The sequence below is a fragment of the Sitodiplosis mosellana genome, unplaced genomic scaffold, assembly GCF_009176505.1.
Source record: "Sitodiplosis mosellana isolate CC-2019 unplaced genomic scaffold, AAFC_SMos_1.0 Smas_scaffold_6197, whole genome shotgun sequence".
Taxonomy (NCBI): Eukaryota; Metazoa; Arthropoda; class Insecta; order Diptera; family Cecidomyiidae; genus Sitodiplosis; species Sitodiplosis mosellana.
Genome location: NW_022601438.1, coordinates 3,618,316 through 3,641,280, shown reverse-complemented (window position 1 = coordinate 3,641,280; position 22,965 = coordinate 3,618,316). Strand labels below are relative to the sequence as shown.

Here is a 22,965-nt window from a genome sequence, read left to right as displayed (position 1 = left end):
GCATCCCCTGCCTGTGTGTGTGGAACTCTTTCATTCCAGCAAAATCATTCATTAAGCTAGAAAGTGTAATTTCAATTTGAGCCATCATGTCATACAAAACAACAGCTTCGTCTCCCCCAGAAAAAAAAAACAAACACTCACAGTGTGTAGTGTACGTACTCACGCACGTGTACATTTGACGCGATTCGCGATACATAACAATGTAACCAAAATAGCATCACCACCATCCAGTGGGAATCGCCGGTCGAAATCTGTTCCGGTCGCGCGCGCTCTCCCTCTCTCACCGTCAGCACCAAATGACCAAACAAATATTTATTATTGTTAAATTGCCTGATGCATTCTAAATTGAATCGTATATACGTACATATTGGGTCCATCGGGCTTCGGCGATTTTAATTTAAATGTTTTCACTTCAACGCGCGTGCTGATGGCACATCACCGCAAACCCAAATTCGACATATACGGAAAAACGTAAATACATGTGTTTTGCCACACGATCCGCATCATTTTCGACATCAACGCAGTTTGATATATATATATATATATATATCCAATACACACATCGAGGCCAATTTGTTTCCATTTGAATCGCCTGCACCCGAAAATTGCAGCCGCGTACGCGAACATCAACAGTCCGAAGCAAAACCATTAAATATCATTGTTGCCACGATGTTTGCATTGTTTTGACTCGCACATCCACAATTTCGATTTGGTTGCTCTTGGTGTTTTTTTTTTCGCTCTTCTTTTCGTCAAACGTCGTAATGACCGATCTCTTTACGGCGTTCAGTACATAAATTTTCGATTTTAACAACCCGACAAACATTTTTCCACTCAAAGTGCTCTGAATTGAACGTTCATTTTTTCGTTTCAACGCCGCGAAAATAGATGTGATTCAATTTCGATGGCAACTCTTTCTCTTTTAAAAAAGTCGCCCTGATTCCGTTGCGTAGTAGCTTTTTGAGATTATTTCAATCACATTTTAAGCCGTAACGAATTGAAATGAACCCCGAATGCTGTTTAGCATAATTCAAATGCCAAGTGCGTAAATGATATTTCCACTTTTCCACATAATCCAAACCGTGCTTTGTATCAAATTGGAATAAAGGATGCTACAACTTTGAAAACATTCCAATTGGATTCGGGAGACACATTTATTGAGAGCAATATTTGTGTTAAATACCTTTCACAGTGATGCATTGTGGTGAAAACCCCCTGCTTTTTCGAATATCTCCCACTCATCGGTCGATGTCGTTGTCATTTTCTCATAATCATGGATTTTCACTTTATACTGTAATCGAAACTCCGAATGTCGTTAGCACACATTTTCAAGCGACATGCGGCAACAGAACAAAAAAACCCACTTCCCTTTTACAAATTGGAATTGACGGTGGGGAATGAGTCAGGTATTGATTACAAAGTCACACTCTCCCAACATGATCTCTCTCTCTCTCTCTCTGTCCCTCTCTTCCTCTCGCTTTATTTGCAATGAAAACTGGAAAATCGTTGCGATTCAATGTTGTTTTTTCCACCATATTTAGCCTAATTGGCCTCTGCTGGAGTGTCGCTTGATGTACATCAATACCTGTTTGCGTTTCATCAAGCAAACCAAATATGATTATTTTCAAAGAAAAATAAATGATATTGAGTTCCAAGAGAAAACACAGTTCTGTCGTTCTCATGATATTTTCATATGATAAGATATTGAAATATATATTTTTTTTTATAAAAAATCTTTATAAAAACCATTGATAAATCATCAATTTTTCTTCATCTCAAATCTAGCCATCAAGAAAGTAACAACAAGCATCGGAACACCACCGTCAAATTCATGCCCAGTTTGTGGCGTTCATTTATTATCAAATGAATTGGAGACACATTTTCTCGCCGAATTGGATCGATTGTATAAGCTTAGCTCTGGACCGGAGCGTCAACGCATCCGTGCCAGTTTTAATATGAATAGTGGAATGCATATGAATAATGGATTGATACAAGGACCTGACAGCCGGTGGGAGGTGAGATATAAATGATTAACACATTAACGTTTTACATTGAATTATACGGAAGGACGGGGAAAAAAATATCATTATCTGGCTCTGGAGAGTTCAAGACCATTAGATGAAAAAAAAGTTTGTTAAAATGAAAATTTTAGTAAACAAATAACAATTCAGCATGATGAATCGAGCATAGTCTTTGCATAAATTATCCTTGCATGTGAATCAGAAAACTTTGCATTGCTAATAACAAAATACATTTTGCTTTCAAATTGCAGACATTCCAGCGGATTCGTACAAATCGTCAAGGTCGTTTGCGTGCAAAGACCCGTAAGCGTAAGGGAGACTCGGAATCCGAGTACCCGGAGCATATTCGCAATTCGCAGTGTCAATCGTGTCCAGTGTGCCATGGGCGATTGCAACGCACACCAGAGGAAATTGCACAACACGTAGAGGACTGTTTACGAAAGGTAAGCAACTTTCATCAATTCCCATAATTCGATTCTCAAAGAAAGTTTAAAATTTGAACAACGCTTTTGAGACTTCAAAATTGTGCGTGTGTACATTTTAAATCAATATTTTTGCTATATCATACCAATAACAAGGATTTAAGATGTCAGTTCAACTTCTTAACATCGAAGTCTCACAGAGTGTTGTTCGGTTTGTATGGACAGGTTTCATCGTTCTTTTTTATTTCATCTCTTTCATGTCGAATTATGGAACTAATTTTGTTTATGTTAAATTTTATTTGAAATTGCAGAGTGGTCAGTCGCGATGCGAAGAAGAGGATGAAACCGTCGACGTCGAGAGCTATGGCGATGAGACGGCAAGCAGTGCAATGAATTTGGCTGCATCGCAGAATAATAATAACATCACAAAAATGGATACGATTCGGCCAACGATGCGACCAATGCCATTCACCAGTAGCAGCGCCAGTATGCCAACCGAAGACCATTTGATAACATCACGCAACAGTATTTGGCAACAGCACACCAAACATGCACAGCATCGACTGGGATCGAGTCCACCGAGCATGAGCGCACCCAGTCTAAGTCTAGTGAATTCAATGCCAGCCATGGGTTGTGGTCCACCGACCATGTTTCCATCCAGCAATGAATCGGGTGCAACACCGACCAGTAGCGATCAAATCAACGAATACGATCGAAGCGTCGAGTCACCAAATCGATTGATTGTCCAAGAACGAAACCGTATCGTCGATTTGCAGAAGACAAATAGCCGCGATTTAAAAAACGGTGCTGAAACAACGCAACACAACAACAACAACAATTGCGACAATGACAATGACGAAGAAGTCATTGTAACACATGATGAAGGCGAATGCCCGACTGCGAAAAAAATGCCATCAACGAAAGATCTGAAGCGCAACGATAAAAATAGGTACAATTCAAATTCAGATACTACTACTACTACCGTTGACAAATTCTTTAAAATTGTTCAACAACTTCTTCACTCTTACTACTATTCTAAAATAAATAAACAAAAACCCTACGCTTTTGTAGTGCGGAAGAGGCCGTATCATCGATGGAAATCGACTCGTCGGCTAACGATCTGACAAATCACAAAGCGCTGATAACATCGCCTGATTCGTACGTAAGCACAACCAACGAACCGACCGAACCAGCATCACGTGCCCAAGTATTGGAAGAGTTGCGCGCCCGAATACGCGAGCTCGAAGGATCACCGCTCAAGCTGCGAGGTCACGATGAGGAGTCACACTACAAATGCTACATATGTAAGGTTGGTTTTAGTCTTTTGAAAGAAAAAAAACACACACACACACACCGAAATTGCATTGCAACTAAATCGATTTTTAACGATTTTTTTTTTCTTTTCGACTTCTTTCCCGGTGTCTTTTCTTTTTTTGTTCGCTATAGGATTCTAAAAAGCCATGCCCACAGTGTAAGATTGTTACATCATCAAACGAGCTTCGAAAAATTCATGTTCAAAACTAAGTGAGACAAACGAATTCAACCGTAATTTTAAAGCAAGCTAAGCCAGTCTGCATCTAAGTATTGTTTTCTGCTTCTTTTTTGTAAGACGACGAGAAATGAGATGGTATTGATATCAACTAACATCAAGGAATTATATGTGTACGTAAAAAAGTTATAACATTAAGCATAGCAAATATATATTATATATACCCAGACACACACACACACAACAATTTAGATTAACCAAACGGGGAACTGTTTATAACAATTATTCGTAAAATTATGCATTTTAACCGAACACATCACAAATTAGAATATTTTGCTTTCGGTTAAGTGACGACAGTCGATTGAGTTGATTTCTTTATATCAATTTAAATAATTTCTTCATTTTTTGTCTTTCATTTTTTGGGGTGTGAAGAATAGCAGAGAAAATCGATGAACTCTGAACTATTGGATCTGATACAAGCGTATTTGTTAATTAGGTGTAAAAATTATTAAACGTTAAAATCTATATTTTGCTCATCTTATTAAATTAGTCGTAAAAAAAATTCCTAAACCAATCTAAAAAAAAAAAAAACAAAATATTTCGTTTCATTTTACTCATGGAGTTTTGATAAGAATTGTTCGATCCACACACAAAGAATAAACGAAAAAATTTCGATGAAGTAAATTTCGTGTATTTAGCGAAATGCTAAAAAAAATCATTTCGAACATACAAAAACCGTTTTCAATTCAAATTACACAAACATGAAAATAATGTGCAATATATTAAACTAATTAAAACATTAAAAACTAAAAATGATGTTGATGTAACTTAAAGCGATTGATGCGTAAAGGGAAAATGGTCCACGCATCCGATTTCGGTTTTGCAAATGGCATGACTTCTTAATTATTAGCAAGTTCTTTTCTTCTTGAACAAATTTAGTAGTTTCCATATTTTTTTTGCTGAAATTCGGTGTAAATTAGTTCTTAGACATCTTTTGGAACAATACTCATTTTACATTGGATACTGTACAATGTATTTTCACAGCATTGAAACGCGCACAACCCAACACATTTCCATTTTCCATGTAAATTCTTTCGGTCACATTTTCCACGCTGCTACGAGCTCCAGCTCAGTTGCTGTTGTTGTTTTTACGTTAATAATTTGCGCGCATGTTATGTCTCCAGTGAACGAATTATAAAATTAAATTAATAAAGAGCAAAAAAAAAACCTGGATTGGGCGGTGCTCGGTGCCTTTTCTTCAGTCACCGCCTCCACGCAAGAGCAACAAAAAACAACACACAGCACTTCGTTGCGCGAAAAGTTCACACGAGAATTTCGACGATATGAAGTCGAAAAAAGAGAGCCAACAAAGAATAAAGAACAAGTAGGCGCCTTAAAAGTCAGCACAAAACAAGCGGAATAAATTATAGACTGATTAAAATTTATTCACATGCAGTGTGTGGACTGTGCGACGTATATGGCGAAAATTGGTCAATGATGTGTTGGTCTTCTCTTTATGTTTCTTCATTAAATTCGAACTTTTGATAAAATGGCTTGACAAGCATTGGCTTGAAGTAGCCGATTTCTTTCTTTATTTAAATTGTATTTTTAGGTTTTTAGCAATTTAAGAGTAAATAAAATCAAGCGGATACGGTAAAATGTTGCTAATATGGCCGTTTTATTCGGTTCAAATTTTTTTGTGCGATTTTTTTTAAAATTATTTCATTGAAAGGAAATTTGATTGGCCATCGAAAATTTAACTGTCGCTCAAAAAGTTATTTTATTGATTACAATTAAAAGTTTGACTTTCTTCTTCTTTTTTTTTTGGTAAATTAAGATTTCGTTCATCCTATTTGCTGGTGCATTTAGATTTTTGTGTATATTCTACGTAATTTAAACTTGTAGTCGCCCGGACAGAGGAGAAACACACACTTTCGCTAGAAGAAAGAGGTTTGAGCAAAGCCATACATATGCTATGGGAAATTTGCTCACGAAATTGGCTCTTACAATTTTTGACGTTTTAGATGTGTATGTTGAAGAAAATAGAAATGTCGTGAAACAGGCAATTGAGCTTTCGTTCCAAATGCGACAACATGAATGATGGGTAAATGAAAGAAAAACAGAAACAAGTTGAAGAGCATCGTTTGTGAAGTGAATTAGTTAGGTTAATGTACGTACAATGTGTAGCTAAATTTAACGTTTATTGTTCAATTATATCATTTCTCAGATCAAAAAGAATTACGAATCAAACTCTAATGAAAACACACACAAAAAAAAAATCACCACAATTCTAGTAACTCCCTAATTTATATTAATATTAATGATAGAGAAGAAAAAAAGTTCCGAATAAAGAAATGATATTCAAATTAACAAACAAACACAAACACCTTGAATCTTTTCATTTTTTTCCAGGAGGTTTTTTTAGCAAATATTTTTTAGCACTATTAGTTCACTCTTGCGTAGCTTCAGTGTGACAAATCAACGGATATATTTTCGAAGAAAAAACAGCTGTCTCATGAAAATTTGAATGAAACACTTCTAAATAATCGATGTTACATAACTCTACTTTCATCTTGTTTCCCATTTGAAAACAACATCTGAAATTCATTTCAACTGTAAAAGACCAGGGACTGCATAACTGGTCATATGCAATGTTGCAAGGGGAAAAAATGTATTTTTACAGTGGAAAAGCCGTTGCAATGTAAGTATAATAAAACGAATCTAACAATGTTATTTATTTGTTTTGTCAAATGAGCGAAAAGTAAGCGGACAAAAAGTACGCATTCGAACGCAAGGTAAATGTATTTGCGCGCAAAACGAATGACAACAGTCAAGTGTGTTGGACAGTGTTATCAAATAAAAACGCTTTTATCTGCTGATTCAATCTTAAAATGACCGGGAGAGACTGAGTGCCTTTTCTGCTTAGCCATAACCTTTTAAAGTTAATTTTAACACCGAGAGCAGGAGATGCGAGTGCCGTGTGCATTTTGCAATGCACAGCATACGGTGCATCTCGGCACAGCATATTTTGTACAGTGTGTCATGTTTATCCGTATGAATGCACCGTGACCACTTTTGAACTGAATTCACATTGGTTGCTTTTTGTTTTCATTCCTTATCCTTTTCACTATTCGATTGTTTTTTTTGCTGTGTGTATTCGCACAATCGTTGAAACAAGTCGATGGAAGACTTCATCCTCAGTGCAACTATCGATTGATATCATCTCTTGAATACACTTGATGCACTTTCAATCGAAGGAATTTCGTGTAAATCCCAAAAAGCTTCGTCGTGTCTTGATTGATTTTTTTTTTCTGAATTCTTCTTTTTTGAAATATTCATTGAAAAGCGATTTGAGAAATAAAATAAAATAAAAACAACTCGAAATCCATGTTTTCAAACACTGAATGAAAACGAATGCTGTGATGCGCACAAGGATTTGCATGAGTGCAGGAGCTAAAGACCATGTTCTGAGTCTGATTTTTTGTTTCTTGTTCGGTGAAAGAAATGCTCTTTTTTTTCTGTCCAGCCATACGCACCGCACCAGTGTCCAGTATGTTTTATGGAACGTAAACAATTGCATATTCTAGGCATTTATAAATTATTCAGTAGCCAGAGTGAAATAAAACTGAGTAAAACAAAGCGTATGGAACACAGCCGCGCATCATTTAAATTTGTCGACATTGTGTTCAGTTTGTTGTTAAGTTTGCCGGATTTTGGCTTGTCACTATTTTATGCACCAATACTTGTCGATTGGTTAGCTTCAGAAGAAAGAGAATGAAATTGGTATGTTGATAAAACGTTGATTGTGCTGATTGTGCCAAATAGAAGGGAGATTTTGTTGGTTAAAAACCAAATGCTGTGCTTTCTTAATGAAAAATATAGACCAACAGAGTCTGACAAAAACGAAACGTTCGAAGAAAAAAATACAAATGAAAAGAAAGGAGAAAATCGCCGCAATTAAGGTATAATTTCTAATTTCTTGTCAATGCGACAAGAATTTGGCGAGTATCCCAAGAAACATTCATGTAACGCAATTTAGTCATTTTTAACGTTAAAAGATGTAACGTTTTCAGACTTTTTTTCCGTCAAAATCGACTGAAATTTCAGTGTAAACCAACTGTATGAATATTGGGAACGAGAAAATGTTAGATTTTAAATTAAAGAGAAAAGAATTATGTATCAATTAATAGTGTTCACAAAAATAGTATAAAATTCTATGATTTAAATTGTTCATGTTTTTGTTCATGTATTGATCCAAAGAGAATGAACTAAATGGTGAGAGTATATTTTCAAATTCATTTCTTCTGATTTTCAACGATTACGTTTTAAATTGTCCAGAGATGGCAGGCAAAACTAATGTAGTGAATATTCCCGCTATTAGTGTTGGTTCATTTTGAAGTTTGTTATTGTAAACAAACCGCCGTTCACAATTTCACCATGTCATGAAATATGAATCTTTGCTTCGTTCGACTAAATTCATATTGAACAGCCAGCAAAAGGGAAAAAGGGTAAGTCATTTGAATTGTTATCGTTGTGACATCGAACGAGTGATCGAACCAAACAATACCACCGTGTGCATGTGATTTTCGAAATCAACAAACCATCGATTGTTGTGTGTTTTTTTGTTTGTTTACAGTTTTGATCCGTAGCCTGTGGAAGAAATCTGCTGTCGAAATATCGTGAGCGTTTCGATATTTTATCACGGTGTGCGGTGTTCGTGTCACAACCAAATTCAGCTTGATGTGTCAAACTGATGCCGGTTGCACATTCACATTGATCTGAACATTTGGAAAGGCAAGTCATTTGTTGTGAATACTGTTCGATTTACAGTGATTGTTTTTTTTTCGTTTTTCGTTCAAATTAAGTAATTTAGAAGCAACAAAAAATCATTTCTAGTGCGTTCTTAAGTAATTTTTGTGTTTTCATTCTATTTTTTCAGGGTTCAATAATGGGCAGAAAAAGGATTGGGGCACATGCCATTCGTGGCAATAGGTCGAAACCGCGGAAAGTTGAAGATGGCAAGCAAAAGGAGGAGAAAGCATACTTTGCAATCAAGTTGGCCGCCACTAGTATTGTTCGACCGGAATATCGTGATCGTATTCTGCCATGGATCACAAAAACCAGCATAAAATGCACCGAAATATCTGAATTGGCGTCGCTTCTATTCCTCAACAAAGTCAGAGCTGCCACTGAACAGGCCATCATCACCGGCAATTGGGAATATTTCGACGATGGCGATGGAATGCACATCATCGAAAATTGCTTCTATGCTGTGTTGCGGCGCTACAAGGAAGACGATTTCATTATGGATCCATGGTTCCGGCATTGCTTTGAGAATGTGGACATCGAGAATCGCTCCGCATGGCCAAACAATGATTACTTCGGCAACTTGATGAAATATTTGTTCCAACAATATGGCCGTAATGTGAAGACGAATTTGGATACACATGCACAGAAACGATTGCGGTATTTCTTGAGATTGAAGGCATTCAGACAGAACTACACTAACCGGATTCGTGGCCTACCGGACACATACGATGAACGAGATGTGGCAAATGCAGTGTCATGGGCAATCAAACGATATGACGCAACAAGAGGTGATGCTAATCGCTTGGCCAAACGAGATCGATTGTTGCGTTACGTTCGAGACATTCGTGGACCAGCTGACGATGATATCGCCAAATTCACCAAAGACGAAGATACATGGTTTTCATCATTGCCAATGTGGTTGATCATGCAATCGGAAATCGAAACGCACCTCAACTGGGTTGAACAACACCACGACAACATCGTGCAAGTCATTGCGTTGCCAAACATCAAGAATTTGGTGGTCATCCCAATCTGTCATCACACGCGAAAGGCAGTGAGAATAGACGCTGATGTTTTGTATCGTATGATGTGCGAAACCGGTACCATTCCGCGTGATGAATATGGTCGGCAACATACAGTGGGCCACGTCACGTCAAAATCAAATCAAGCGTATTATTTCAATATGATTTTTAACATGGAGAAAATCAATCGAGTGTTGAAAGCAAACAAAAAATTCGAACATATTCTCAGCGATGGTGTATCGGCATCGATTCTGTACTCAGTGAAGAAAACCGTAGTCGACAAGTTAGTGGAAGATGGTTTGGTGCGTAAACGGTACTCGGATGGCTTCTATGTCTATGAATTGGGCATTGATTGGGGCATGAAGACGTGGAATGCAACCGTTAGGCGACGGATTAATAATGACAAAGAGCGAATTCATAATGGCAAAGAGGTATGTTAGCGATTGAATGCATTCTATTGTGATTGTGTCATGTGAATCCATTTCATTGTTTAATTTTTATTGTTCGATTTTTGTTTCCATCTCACAGATGAACTTCACAATCAACAGCAAGAAGTATCATTATGGGACCGAAGAAGGAGTGCGTAAAGAAAAGAGAGAGCGATGGACTCGTGCCTTTGGGCAGTTCGAAGAGAGTGATCGAAACAACCGAGCGCGATATGACCGAATGCCATCACCAAAAGGAAGCAATTGGCGTGACTACATACGGCATCGATTGACCATCATGAAGAAAGCCATTGCAGTGTACACAACCAAAAAGTACACACGTTTAAGTTTTGATCATTACATCGAGTCCAATCGAATCAGTGACAAGGTGGCCGCAATGCTGGTAAGAATTTACGATTGAATTTTTGTTTCTTTGGAAAAAATTGAATGTTTTTGTTGTTGCTCAACAGACAAATCGCAAACGATGCATCATTAACATTGGAGCTTCCCAACCAGCTGCAAATTCACCAATACAGATCAAGAAACACGTTCGATGCCCGGGCGTGCGGAAATTGGTGAAGAGTTTCAAGAAAATGGAAGGCAATGTCATACGATTTGTGAACGAAGCCAGATCATCACGATTGTGTGCCAGATGTTTCGAACCGTTTCCATTGAGTACATTGAACGATCGTGTCAAGGTGTGTGAATGGTGTATGCCCGATCAAGATGATTGGCCTGATGGAATGAAGCTACCAGAGAAAATTGTAGCGGCAAAGAGCAAGCGGAAGTTACGATCAGAGCGACGAGCGATGCGACAAGCAGCAGTGCAGAATCCAAATCAACCCCGTGGTTTTGTGTCTAAGGTGATTTGCTACCGTAAAAACTGGCAACAAAACGCGGCAAACGGTATGGATGACAATGTTGAAGAGCGCAGAGGTGTAATCATTCACGACGCTGAACTCGGTATCATCGAGTACACAGATGAATATGTGCCCGAAGACCCTGTTGACGACTCTCCAGTACTGAAGACAGTTTGGCAACGTGACATTTCGGCTGCAAAATTGATCTTGTACAGAGGTATGTTACTCATTGAATTAAAATTGATGCAATAGTAATGTGTGTGTGTTTTTTTTCTCTTTGTTTCAGGGCATTGCGAACTCTTTGGACATCGGCTGCATGATGCGTTCACACGTCAACACCTCGTGTATCCAACTCGATTCCGAGTCAACTTCAACATTCATTAATATCAATGGAGCCGCAATTTATGTTTTATTTTTCAAAAGAATTTATGTAACAGTATGTTATTTGTAGTTGGTTGAGGTCTTAGTCTCCCAGACATCATCGATACCAGATATCGATGGCTATCTATATTCTATAGTCTATATAGATGTAGGTAGAGTACAGGATAATTCCTGTAGGTGAGTATCACTATTTATTAGCATATTGAATATTGATTCATAATCGTTTTTATATCATTCTAATTGATTTGTTTTTACTGCTCTTTTTCTACTTCCATTGTGACGTTAAAAATGACTGAAACTACACCCAAATGCGGGCCCAAATTCAACCGTTTACATACGCTTGGTAATGGATGTATTTGCGTTAACAATTGTTCCTTGGGATGGGCATGTAAAATGTAGTGTTGAGTTGCGACAATGTATCAAATATGTTAATCGAAACGGAAGGCTTGAGTTGTTATATTCTTCTCTTGTTTTTGGATCGGTCAACTTTTTATTTGAAGCAAACTTTGGACGTTTGTGCGCGGGTTCTTTTCATTCTTGTCGAAATGTGAATGCGGCTAAATATTTTATCGCTCCCGAACGCATCAAAAAAATTGTTTTTTTTCTATATCGAACGACAGAATGAATGCAACAAAAGGCACATAAAAAGCGACCATCGAATACAATGGACCTTAATCTTCCCATGTAGTAAATAAAAAGGTGACTACGTACAGTGTGTACGCACAACAACAACACACAAATTTTATTGATTTACATTTGTTGCACAGCTGCTTCGGCTCAACTTGCCGCGTTGAGTTATTGCATTTGCTTCGACGAAAAAAAGGGTTTGATGATTTTTCTTCTTTGGCCTGTGCAAAAATGTTATGCCAATCCACAGGCGAAGTGAGTATGTGCGCGCGCTCGCTCTCTCCTGAATTGAACGATGGAATTTCGAATTTAGACCATCGAAACGCGATGTGGAGACAACAACAATAACATCGACGAATTTATTAACATATTCCAAAGACAAATAATGGTCAATATCATACAAGTAAGTACTATATATGGATAAATTGGACAAAATACTTTCTTTTTGTTTGTTGTGTTTTTGTGCGCATCTCGCACCCAACTTTGATATAATTGCATTCATTGGCACGCATAAAGCAGTGAGCATTTCTTTTGGTCCCGCTGTAATTTGCATCGCATATGGAAAATGCCGAAAAAAATATTGCAATTTGCAACGAAATGTTTCGTGCACAGTTTCACACTTTGAATGCGTAACAATACATTTGGGATGGCATGCCCATATATTGATATTCAAAATGGTTTCGAAGGGTAAAATTGGAAAACTTCTCGAAAAAGGTTATATCGTTTGAGAATACAATCGGCTCATTTCCAATTAGTTGGGTTGGGATTTGCCATTAGTGGCACTTTGAGAATGTGTTGAAAAAGGAATTTTCATAAAGTTCGTCGACAGATTTGTCACATATATGCTCATCAATCGATGCACATTGTCAATGTTTAAACCGGCGAGATTGGAGGATGGGAATGAATATGGGGACCATGTGGCCCGACTGCATTGACGAACAGCTAATTTATCATATTTATCAAATAAACTGCACCGAATCCGGGTCCATAACTAATAATTTACACATTAGCATATTTGCATTGCATCCACCTGGCATTACAACTTCATTTAATGCTTGTGTCTCATAGTGTGCTTCGCCTAATGATTGGATATTCTAACTCAAAATTTGATGACATTTTCACCCCGGTGCTGAAAATATCCGCATCCAAGCATCAATTCCATTTCAAAAGGTCGACGTATTTATTTATGCAAAATATTCTGATTTCGTATCAACTGTCTGATTGTTTGATGAACATTTTTGGCTTGGTCGGTGGTGTAACACCGGCTTTGGATCAGTGCAATTTTCATATTAGCTCGAATGGTGTTACAGTGCCGTAATGCGCGCGAATTGTTGATTTAAAAAAAAATTCCATGGATATTGCAAACGGTGTATTGTAGTCGGATAATCTGATTAGTCGTGTCGACTTTGTGTGAACGCTGTGCGCGCAGCACAACCCAGAGATTATTCCATTCCAATAATGCCAAACAGATTGCGAACAATAAAATCATTGAATCGATATGCGGGGCGTTGAAGAGTCGATGCGTAAAAGGGACATTTACACAGTGGCAAAAACAGAGTGGCAGCGAGAGAGAGAGAGAGAGAGAGAGAGAGAAAGAGAATTTACATTGTACCACAGCCTGGACAAACAAGTGCAGCTAAACCAACAATGTTCATGCTTAAACCACACTAAATAATTGAAGAAAAAAAAAACACCACCACCAACAATATAAATCAAATTAATAAATTAATATTTTTTTTTTCTCCTCGTCGATCGGCTCAATTTTGCGGTTAAACACTTAATCAACGCCATTCAGTTTGTAACAAATGATATTTATGTAAACTGTCGACGCACGAAATGCTGTTCGTTGGCTAAAGTGTGGCAAATTAGAAAATTGAATTGGCCGGGTGTTTCAGCGACAGAAAGGAGGTGCAACGCAGTTTTTTTTCCAACAGCCCCCGCTGATTTTGTGTGTGTGTGTGTGTGTGTGTTCCAATGAAACCGTTGATCGCTAGTTCTGTCTGTGCGAAATATTCCGATTCCGATGTTAAATATTTGTTCATCATTTTCTCATCAAATATTCAAATGGTTAAATTGTTTCAATAGCACTCAAATTGAAATGTGCAAACACAAATTAAACGATTTTCAACATCACCGACTGCAAATAAAAACGGCCATTGGTGGCTCACGCGAGCGCGCGATACCAACGTGAGTGAAAAAAAAATTATGAAAAATAATTCACGACAAACCGCAATATAAAAAAAACGTACTCACATGAATACATTTCAATATAATTTAATTATAGTCAACGCCCTTAACTTAAGGTTTGGATGGAAAAGTTTGACTGATTCTTCGTCGTCAGACGTTTTTTTTTTCTCTCAACGGAAACTTTTGTATTTATTCAGCTTAAACTGGTTATTGAAATAAAACTGGATGCTTCTTTTGCCAGAGGCAGGCCATTTTCTTCGATTTTTCATCGTTAGGCCCGTCATTCGGATATATAGCAGTGTACCAGTAATCAACCGCTCGGTGTGAGAAACGAAAGGAAAAAAAAAAATCATTTACATGTTGACATCATAAATTGTGTGCAACTTCCAACGACGCTTGATTATGGCTAAATGCAGCCGACATTCATTCGTGTGTTTGTGGCAGTTGATGGAATCGGTCTCGATGCGATTCACTTGCCTATGGTTCGTTAATTTTTATTCATTTCGTTTCGTTGACTGAACTGTGTTCCCAATTGAGTTTGGTGTGTATGCTGCGAGGTATCGTTATGTGTGTGCTTTTTTTCATCTCGATTTCAGTTTGTCGAATGTTGTGTTTGCAAATGAAATTGATTTTCTGACATCGTCATTTGCTCACCGAATGTTCAATGTTTTCATTGAAAAAAAAAAACGTCACATTTTCATTGAAATAGACACACACACACAAAATCCATTTCTAACTAAATCTATAATACTCACTTATGTAGTTTAGCTAGTTCTTAGTGATGCACATTATGGAGTGGAATAACACATTTTTTTGATAGATAACTTGGAAAAAATTACGCCCAACTACGATTATCATCATTTGCTCTCGTTCCCGTCAACTGATTACATCACTGCCGTTGATCTGTGCCTTTTCTCGGTCGTCAAGCAATATGACTCATGGCATCATTGCAACTTGAGCATTTAACTCGGGCATCATTTTTTCCCTCTTTACTGCTCCTACTCCTGCCTGTCATCTCTCTCTTTCTCTCACTCACTCACGCGCGTGCCCGCCCGTCCCGTCCGCCCGAAATAATCTTTTATCATTTTTACGCAAATGCAAACATAAATTGGCTCTACTGTGTTAAACGAAGTGTTAAATTGGACATAATATGCATATTGCATAAATGATGTAACGTTGATGCATTCGAAACTAATGCACAGCTATGCTGATACCATGCACACAACAACAGCACAGCAGTAGCAACCATCATCAAGCCAAAAGTAAATTGCATGTTGCACACACGGGCTGCACCCGAAAAGATCATATCAAAAATAACAGTTAAACCTACTGTATGTATGTGTATACAGATAAATTTCCTACAACCTTACATAACGAGCCGAGAAAGAGAGAGAGAGAGAGAAAGAGAGCATGCCAAATGCAACCACATGCATATATCTATCTTCCATTTTGAAAATGCATAATTCTGCTCATTGAACATTTCATTAAAAAAAAAAATTTCTTCCTCTTCATATCTCTTGGCTTTCGCATTTACAATTTTCTACTTCTCTCCATATGCATGGCAAAATGAATGGCCATTGTTTTTCTGTTTTTTGAACGAGCAAATATTGAGGCTTTCCCCTCTTGCTGATTCAAAACAGAGTTAAATAATTTTCTTGACACCAATTTTCAACCGAAATCATCATACATACATGTTAGTGTCGATACATTGCTTGGAAATATCCTTGAATGCATAGCGTAATCGCTGCTCGGAAATACGTTTCTCACTAAAATCATCAATTAGTTTTGTCACTTTGTACTTTAACAATTTTGCAGAGAGCAGAATATTGTTACTGAATATTTCCATCATAATTTCAATGCCAACGAAAAGAAGAGCACCCCTTGTAGCATAAATAAGCTGATACAAGTTTTTGACAGCAAATTCGACGTCTGATTTATAAACGTAAAATGGAACTTTGATTTCAACAGTAGTAACTCTGACATTTTCGAATATATTGGCGTAAGTAGGTCCAGTTACACCGGCTGCAAAACCGATGGTCATTAGTGTCATTTTGATGAGAAAATGTCTCATGGTTTCGTCCATATGATTTGAACAAATTTGCTGATATCTTATGTCAACACCTTCATACTTTGCTTTCCAAGCGGATGTGTATGTGAATTCATTTTTATTTTCATCATATGACTCATCAAAACATGATATTATACACAATGATACCTGCCATCTCTGCTCGCCTCTCATTTTCAACATCGTTGCACAAAATCGAAAGATCAAAACGATTTCCATGCATTTTTTTACAATGTATTTCATTGGTCTTTTTTCTACATACAGTCATGGACTAAATTGAGCGTATGACTGCCAGAAAAATGTATCGCGGACTATTTCATGAGCCTAATTTATTTTTTTCAATCAATTCTTTGTACTGTTTGTTGCGTAATTATGTGAACTAATATTAACCGAGAGAATTTTGAATTTTTTTTTTTTGGATTTTGTGATTTTCATCGAAAAATGTAGATGAATGTCATTTTTGTGCTGGACAAAATTGAGCGTACGGTCCGTTTAATATTTGTTTAAATAGAGAAAATTCATCGAAATTGAAAAAGTGGGAATACAGTATGATGCACAAGCTCATGTTGCTTCGAAATGGTATATATGTTTTGCTCCACCGAACCGTTGTTTGGGAAATGGAGACGGTTAAACTTTTTTTTTATTTTTCACTTTTATCACCTTCAACACATATGAATATTTCTTGAACCAAGTATGATATTGAAGCATCTTAACCGGCGTTTGAAAGCTTGAGGTTAGACCAACGAAATGCAATAATAACCAACCAAATATTTCAAGTACTTTAAAAGATACAGCCGTGAAAGAATGACAGCTGATGTCAAAATAGCGCCATTTATTTGACATTTGAGGTTATAACTCACAAATGGTAAATTATTTTGACCTCTTGTCTTCATCAAATTTACTCTACTCATCAAGTGCTACAACTATGCGAACACATAATTACGCAATAAACAGTGCAAAGAATTGATTGAAAAAAATTAATTAGGCTCATGAAATAGTCCGCGATACATTTTTCTGGCAGTCGTACGCTCAATTTAGTCCATGACTGTATATAAGATAACGGTATATATTTTAATTAAGTATTCGTTTTTTTTCGACTTATCTTCATGTTTAGATATCTGTTAAGGATTTTTCCAGTTGAAATGCTGCGGATGAATTTGATTTCCCCATTTATTTATTCAGCAACACGATATTTGCTCAACTTCTGTGAAGATTGCACGGCATCAAGTCATCATGAAATGTTTTACTTCATCATGACACGGTCCTACTTATATACATTTTAAACCACTTGTAAAACGACAGGCGACTGAACAAACAAATGAGGAAGCAAAGTCATCAGATCTTTGGCAACCCATTATAAAAATGGATGTAGCGTTTGTGTGATCTGATTTAGTGTTGCATTGCAACGTACATTTTTTTCTATTTTTCCTTTTGAAGATATATAAGCTCCGGCCAGAAAAAAAATTATCAGCAAAACCGAACGCGCCGTGTTCGAAAAAAAAGTGGCTCGCGTACAATTAACCTAGGTGAAAATAAACTGACTCCCCATATAGCAAATGCTAATCACATTTAATGACTTCTCCATTTCGATTCGTTTTTTTCTCGCTCAACCGTTCGTCGCATTTATCGTCGTCATGTCTATTAGCCTAATTTGATGGTACCGCTGCTCGCATTTTGAAAAAAAAAACTATTCACTTCAATTTTTTTTCTCTCCTCGTTCATTTCAAGCGGTGTAGTTTTTTATGCCAAGGGTACGAGATGGCTTCGGATAGCTCCATAAATCGAATAAGTTCATTGCATTGGGGATTACAATATTTGAACTTTAGCGGGTCAACATGCAAATGTGGAGATTTTTCTTTAGCTAACCTGATTTTCAGCTCAACTTTGGATTTTTTATGCAAAATAATGTGGATTGTTTAAAATTTCGTTTCACTCATTGATGCTAACAAAAAGTGCAAATTCATTAGAAAATACCGATCGAGAGAATCGATTTGGTGTGAGATGGTTGCCACTTTTTTTCTTTCTCTCAGAGAGAGAGAGAGAGAGAGTCTCTCTCCATGTATGTTGATTCAGTGCCTTCAGTGTAGTTCATACAATTTGGTATGCACCCACGTTCCAATCGAACCGAACACACTTATTCCTGTAAATTTAGCAAATTAGTTTCCGATTTGTTTGGTGTTTGTATTTGGTGTTGGGTCATAATCGACGTCATCGTCATTGCCGTGGTTGTTCTTTTGCCGTGCCCGTGCTTTCCATTTCATTGTCAATCGTTTAAATATTATCGCATCTATCCGCTTTTATCCGATGCGAATCCAATCACCGCAACTCGTTAAAAAGGTCTTTCGTGTGTTTGTGTGTGTTTTTCTATCCTCTGCGATTGCTTTCTTTTATTCGTTTTGGCATTCGCAATCAGATAGATTTGATTATAATCCCTGGTCGTTTGTGAGCGCTCAAGTGATGCAAAGAGGTCACAACGACAAAAACACATGTAATGCCGGGCGCATTAGCCAATCGACTGTGTAAACTCTCTTCATCGCTCTCTTTCTCTTTCGGTGCATAACACTCAAACACGAAATCACAACGGCAAATCTGAAAAGGATACGTCAACTCATACGGTATTTAAGTGGGTGAAAAAGAATTAAATTCTTTGCGAACATTCATCACATACGCGTAAAACACACACACACACTGAGAGAATGAGAGAATGAGAGAATGAGAGTGAACGAAGAGATGGAGAGAGCAAAGTGACAGAGAAAAGCATAACCGAACGCCAATTCATATTAATCAAAATGTTTGTCACTAGAAAAGATAAATGTCCAAAGCATGATATATTGACCGTATCATAAGTTGGTTCCGTTACATTTTGTTCATTTCGTTTAGCCCTGGCTATATGGCATAAGCATTTCACTGCACATATGAATAATGGGCTCAGGATCTACATCTGATATGTTTATAAATGCATAGACGATCCGAAATCAAGCAAAATATTAACAAAACACTTTTCCTATGGAATCGCTTGCACGGCGTTTGTAATTTGGTGCTTGTGTGTGAGAGTGTGTATGTGTTTGGTGTGTTCGTTTTTGGTCATCGAATATGTGACAAAAGGCAACCGTAGAGATTATGGCCATGGATGCAAATAAACATGCGACAGAGAGCGAAAGGGACAGCGAATGGATAAGTGAAGAGTGTTCGATGAGCCCTGGCATTTGACGCATTCAAAAGCCATTTAACGTGATGCCAAATTACACAATATTACGTGCCTAGCCTCAGAAGAACACCGGCCACTAGATGAAAATGGACAACATAAATCCCCTAATTTAATGTCCATTAGTCACAAAAATTTCACTAGTTAAAGCAATTTGTAGTGTGAAATGTGTGATTCAAAACCGTTCCATATAGATCATCTATCGAATGCATTAACACATGATGACACTTTTTCAACATTGTTGAAGACTTTTTTTCGCATTACCGATGTATGGATGATCCAATGAATATGACAAAATGCAGCGCATCTCAAATTTTCTATAGATGTTGTGATGTTGAACGTTTTCTACAAGTACAACACCAACACTTTACCGATTATTTAACTGAGTTCAAAGGCTGACAAGTTCACGACTTGAACCTTTGTTCCATATTCATAATTTCTATATGCAAAACATTTTGCCACCTTTTCCGAGTCAGAAATTCAATAACAGCAACAGTCTTGTGATGATGTGACACATTCAGGCTTATGTACAGACATTTTAGAAGTGGCCACTTGAGATTGCATCTTTCCTCCCTTTTTTTCTCTTCTTCATGACAAGGCATTTTTTTATGTAGAGTTTACAACTACAACTCCATAAAGAACTTCATGTTGCACTTTAAAACTAAAATATTTTGAAGGAATTTGTTTATCGCAATGGTTCAATTGTAGAATGAAAAAACATCTTTTTAGTTGCCAAATCTGTGAAAAACATGTTCAATTAGGTGCGCTGTGAACTCCTAAAAATAAACCGATTCACGTCTGTACCACCGAATTCCCAGCATAAAATCTGTTTTAAACATAAGATTACGTATAATTTTCGAATGAAACGTTAAAAAAGACATTTGCCGGTGATACTACCGTAAAGAGTGTCTTCTATCATAAAGATGCACGGTTGAGAAGAAAAAAACATTCTCTTTGTACATTATCACTGAAGTTTCGAGTGGGGAGCGTTAAATGTGCGCGCGAATCACGGTTTTTTTTTTCAAGCAAAAAAAAGGCGAAGCAAAGGCGAAGTCAAACTTATTACCATTTTTAATTAGGTAAAGGGCCATAATCACCCTTTTTCATAAATTGTGGCCTTTTGGTTTCTTCTTCTGTATCTTAAGTGCGCTGTTTTATTGGATTTTATTTAATTAAATTGTCTGCATTTTTTTTCGTCGGTCGGTAGTAGCAAACGATCGAAACTTCATCAGAAAAGAGAGTGTGAGCGTGAATCGGGGTGATTGTGAGATATCTATGTGTCGGTTGTTTGGTTTGATACAGTGTGCGGAGATAAAATGAGCACTTGTTAAATGTCGTCATGGTACAAAGTGTATGTAATATGGTTGATCTTTAGCTACAATCAAATGGGCCAAGCCGTGCCCTTGACGTATGTATGTGTGTGTGCGCGCATTGCTGGTCGGCTGAATTTATCGTGTATAGTCTGTTCCTGTGTCAAAATGAGCGTAAGAACAAACATTCTTGTGCAACGGAACAACCAACCCCAGTCGTTTATTAGCCGAGTGAAATTTACACATTTTTATCGTAGTACATTTCTTTGTTTAGTTCAGAGAGCAAGAAGTGAGTGCAAGGAGAGAGAAAAAAAAACTTTTATCTATTATTTTCATGCAGTGGGGTTGCTCATTTTCATCTGGTGATGGAGGAAAAGAAACCGCGACTAAACGACCGCATGCTCATTTTTTTCACAGTCGATAATTTTCCTTTTTCTGGGTCGACCGTCTGTTGGACAAAGTATGAATAGAACGAGAGAAATAAAAACGTTTTCTTTGTGTTCGTTTTTTTTTTATTGCAAAAACGTGAATTTAAAAAATGTTAATAAATATTCTATTTTTCATATTCTTTTGATTATGTTTTTGTTCATCATTATCATTATCTTCTCTTTTTTTTTCATTTGAGGTTTCGAGGTGATGAAAATGCCCAAACTGTAAATGATGATGCAACAATGAGGTTTTTATTGATGCGAGGGTAGGTCCAACAATTTAAGATATGAATGATATGATGCAGAAAAAAAAAACAAAATATTGTCATAACAAACATTCAAAGTGGAATCATTTAGATAGAATCATGTATTGCAAGTGTGCGTCTGTTTTTATGCTTCGATTAACTTCACTACAGATTTGTGCTGGTCTTTCTCGCTTTAGATGACACTTTTTCTTTCCATCCATCCATTATCTTTTATGGCTACGGTTTTCTCGTGCGGATTTTCCTTTTTCTATAAAAATGCAATTCTTCTTTTAATTTATGGAAAACCACAAAACCTTCTTTTTCGTGGCCATATTTAGTGGCATTAAGTGTAAATTCAATGGGGTGATAAACGTTTAAATTTATACTTTTCGCTTGGACTATCTACACTGGAATATATTTTCACTTCTTTAATTAAGACCAATGAATTCTTCATCAAAGTCCACATTTTCATGACATATACAAGATTTCATATCTCTTTGCTGTGCAACAACAAAGTACGTCGCATTTCTTTCAGCCAGAGAAAGCGTCATACGCAAATCGAATTGTGCAAAACTGGAACAAACACTCGGCACCTATGCATACCAAACAGATTACAAAATAATGATATTTTACACCAGATTGAAGGCGAACTGAACGAAAACGCTTAAAATTACGATGCACAAATGGGTAACGCATTTATTTTATCCACGTATAAAATTGTAATTTGTAAACGATGCAAAATACCGAGACAGAAAAGGGAAAAAACACACAGCAGAACGAACAAAATATTGTTCGATGCCCAAACTGTGCTCCGTTTGGCGTGTGTGTGTGTGTGTTGTTGATGCTCGAGCATCGCGCTCTCAGCGCATTAAAAGTATATTTGGAGTGAAATTTGCATATAAACGCATAAGTGCATTTCGACAAGTATGTTCGACTAGTGTATGTATGTGTGTGTATCGTCTTCATCATATGTTTGAATTGTATTGCCTTTTGGTATGGGGTGGTCGCCCGTCATGTGTTTGAACCCTCTTCGGATGCGCGTCTCACTGCCAGTCAAAGTATCATTTTGCTCATTTGCGTTTGATGCGCGCTCCGTGCTCGAGAGTGTGAGCTGGAAAAAGCCAAAAGTAGAGGATAGAAGAGGATAGAAGAGAGGAAGAGAAGTCAAGTAAGTGGCAGCAACAATAATAAATCAACAATTTAATATTCTGAATAATCGTAAAATTTTATCACCCTGATTTTGAAAAAAAAAGTATCAACACACGAGCGGTGGATGCAACCAAGTACGCGCGCTTTCTCAACACTCAAAGTCTCTTGTGATGTTAGCATATTTGACGGCGGCGACGACATGAACAGCAATAATCACCGACAACGTGAAAACACGATTTGTGCAGACAACCATCAGCATGAAGCCTTCAAGCAGTAATGACAACCAAACGAATCTGACTACTGACGATGCCGATACTACTACT

General features: G+C 37.2%; 2 protein-coding genes across 5 annotated transcripts in view; both read left to right on the top strand.

The window, feature by feature from the left end:
• The window catches only part of LOC129577297 (protein Teyrha-meyrha-like), a 43,125-nt gene extending 38,673 nt beyond the window's left edge, over positions 1–4,452 (top strand). For 2 of the 3 annotated variants that reach the window (XM_055464078.1, XM_055464080.1), the window contains 5 exons: positions 1,783–2,012; positions 2,270–2,461; positions 2,752–3,389; positions 3,512–3,749; positions 3,887–4,452. In XM_055464078.1, coding sequence (XP_055320053.1) covers positions 1,783–2,012; positions 2,270–2,461; positions 2,752–3,389; positions 3,512–3,749; positions 3,887–3,964 — 1,376 coding nt within the window. In that variant the 3' untranslated portion in view covers positions 3,965–4,452. The remainder of the gene's footprint in view (positions 1–1,782; positions 2,013–2,269; positions 2,462–2,751; positions 3,390–3,511; positions 3,750–3,886) is intronic. The other variant, XM_055464079.1, reaches the window with a different exon arrangement.
• Positions 4,453–7,953: 3,501 nt separating this feature from the next.
• Positions 7,954–11,489, top strand: LOC129577295 (uncharacterized). Of its 2 annotated transcripts, XM_055464076.1 has the most exons (6): positions 7,954–8,437; positions 8,566–8,723; positions 8,869–10,191; positions 10,289–10,588; positions 10,656–11,262; positions 11,332–11,489. In XM_055464076.1, exons 3-6 carry the CDS (start codon positions 8,878–8,880, stop codon positions 11,427–11,429), a joined length of 2,319 nt encoding a protein of 772 aa, XP_055320051.1. In that variant the 5' UTR covers positions 7,954–8,437; positions 8,566–8,723; positions 8,869–8,877; the 3' UTR covers positions 11,430–11,489. The 2 variants fall into 2 exon arrangements, with proteins under 2 accessions (XP_055320051.1, XP_055320052.1); XM_055464077.1 differs by having other exon boundaries at positions 7,954–8,723.
• The last annotated feature ends 11,476 nt before the right edge of the window (positions 11,490–22,965 follow it).

Excerpts from the sequence above, each read along its gene's own strand:
- LOC129577295 (XM_055464076.1), top strand. The coding sequence starts at position 8,878 with ATGGGCAGAAAAAGGATTGGGGCACATGCCATTCGTGGCAATAGGTCG. Across the intron at positions 10,192-10,288 it reads GAATTCATAATGGCAAAGAG|ATGAACTTCACAATCAACAG; the intron begins GTATGTTAGCGA and ends TCCATCTCACAG. Across the intron at positions 10,589-10,655 it reads ACAAGGTGGCCGCAATGCTG|ACAAATCGCAAACGATGCAT; the intron begins GTAAGAATTTAC and ends GTTGCTCAACAG.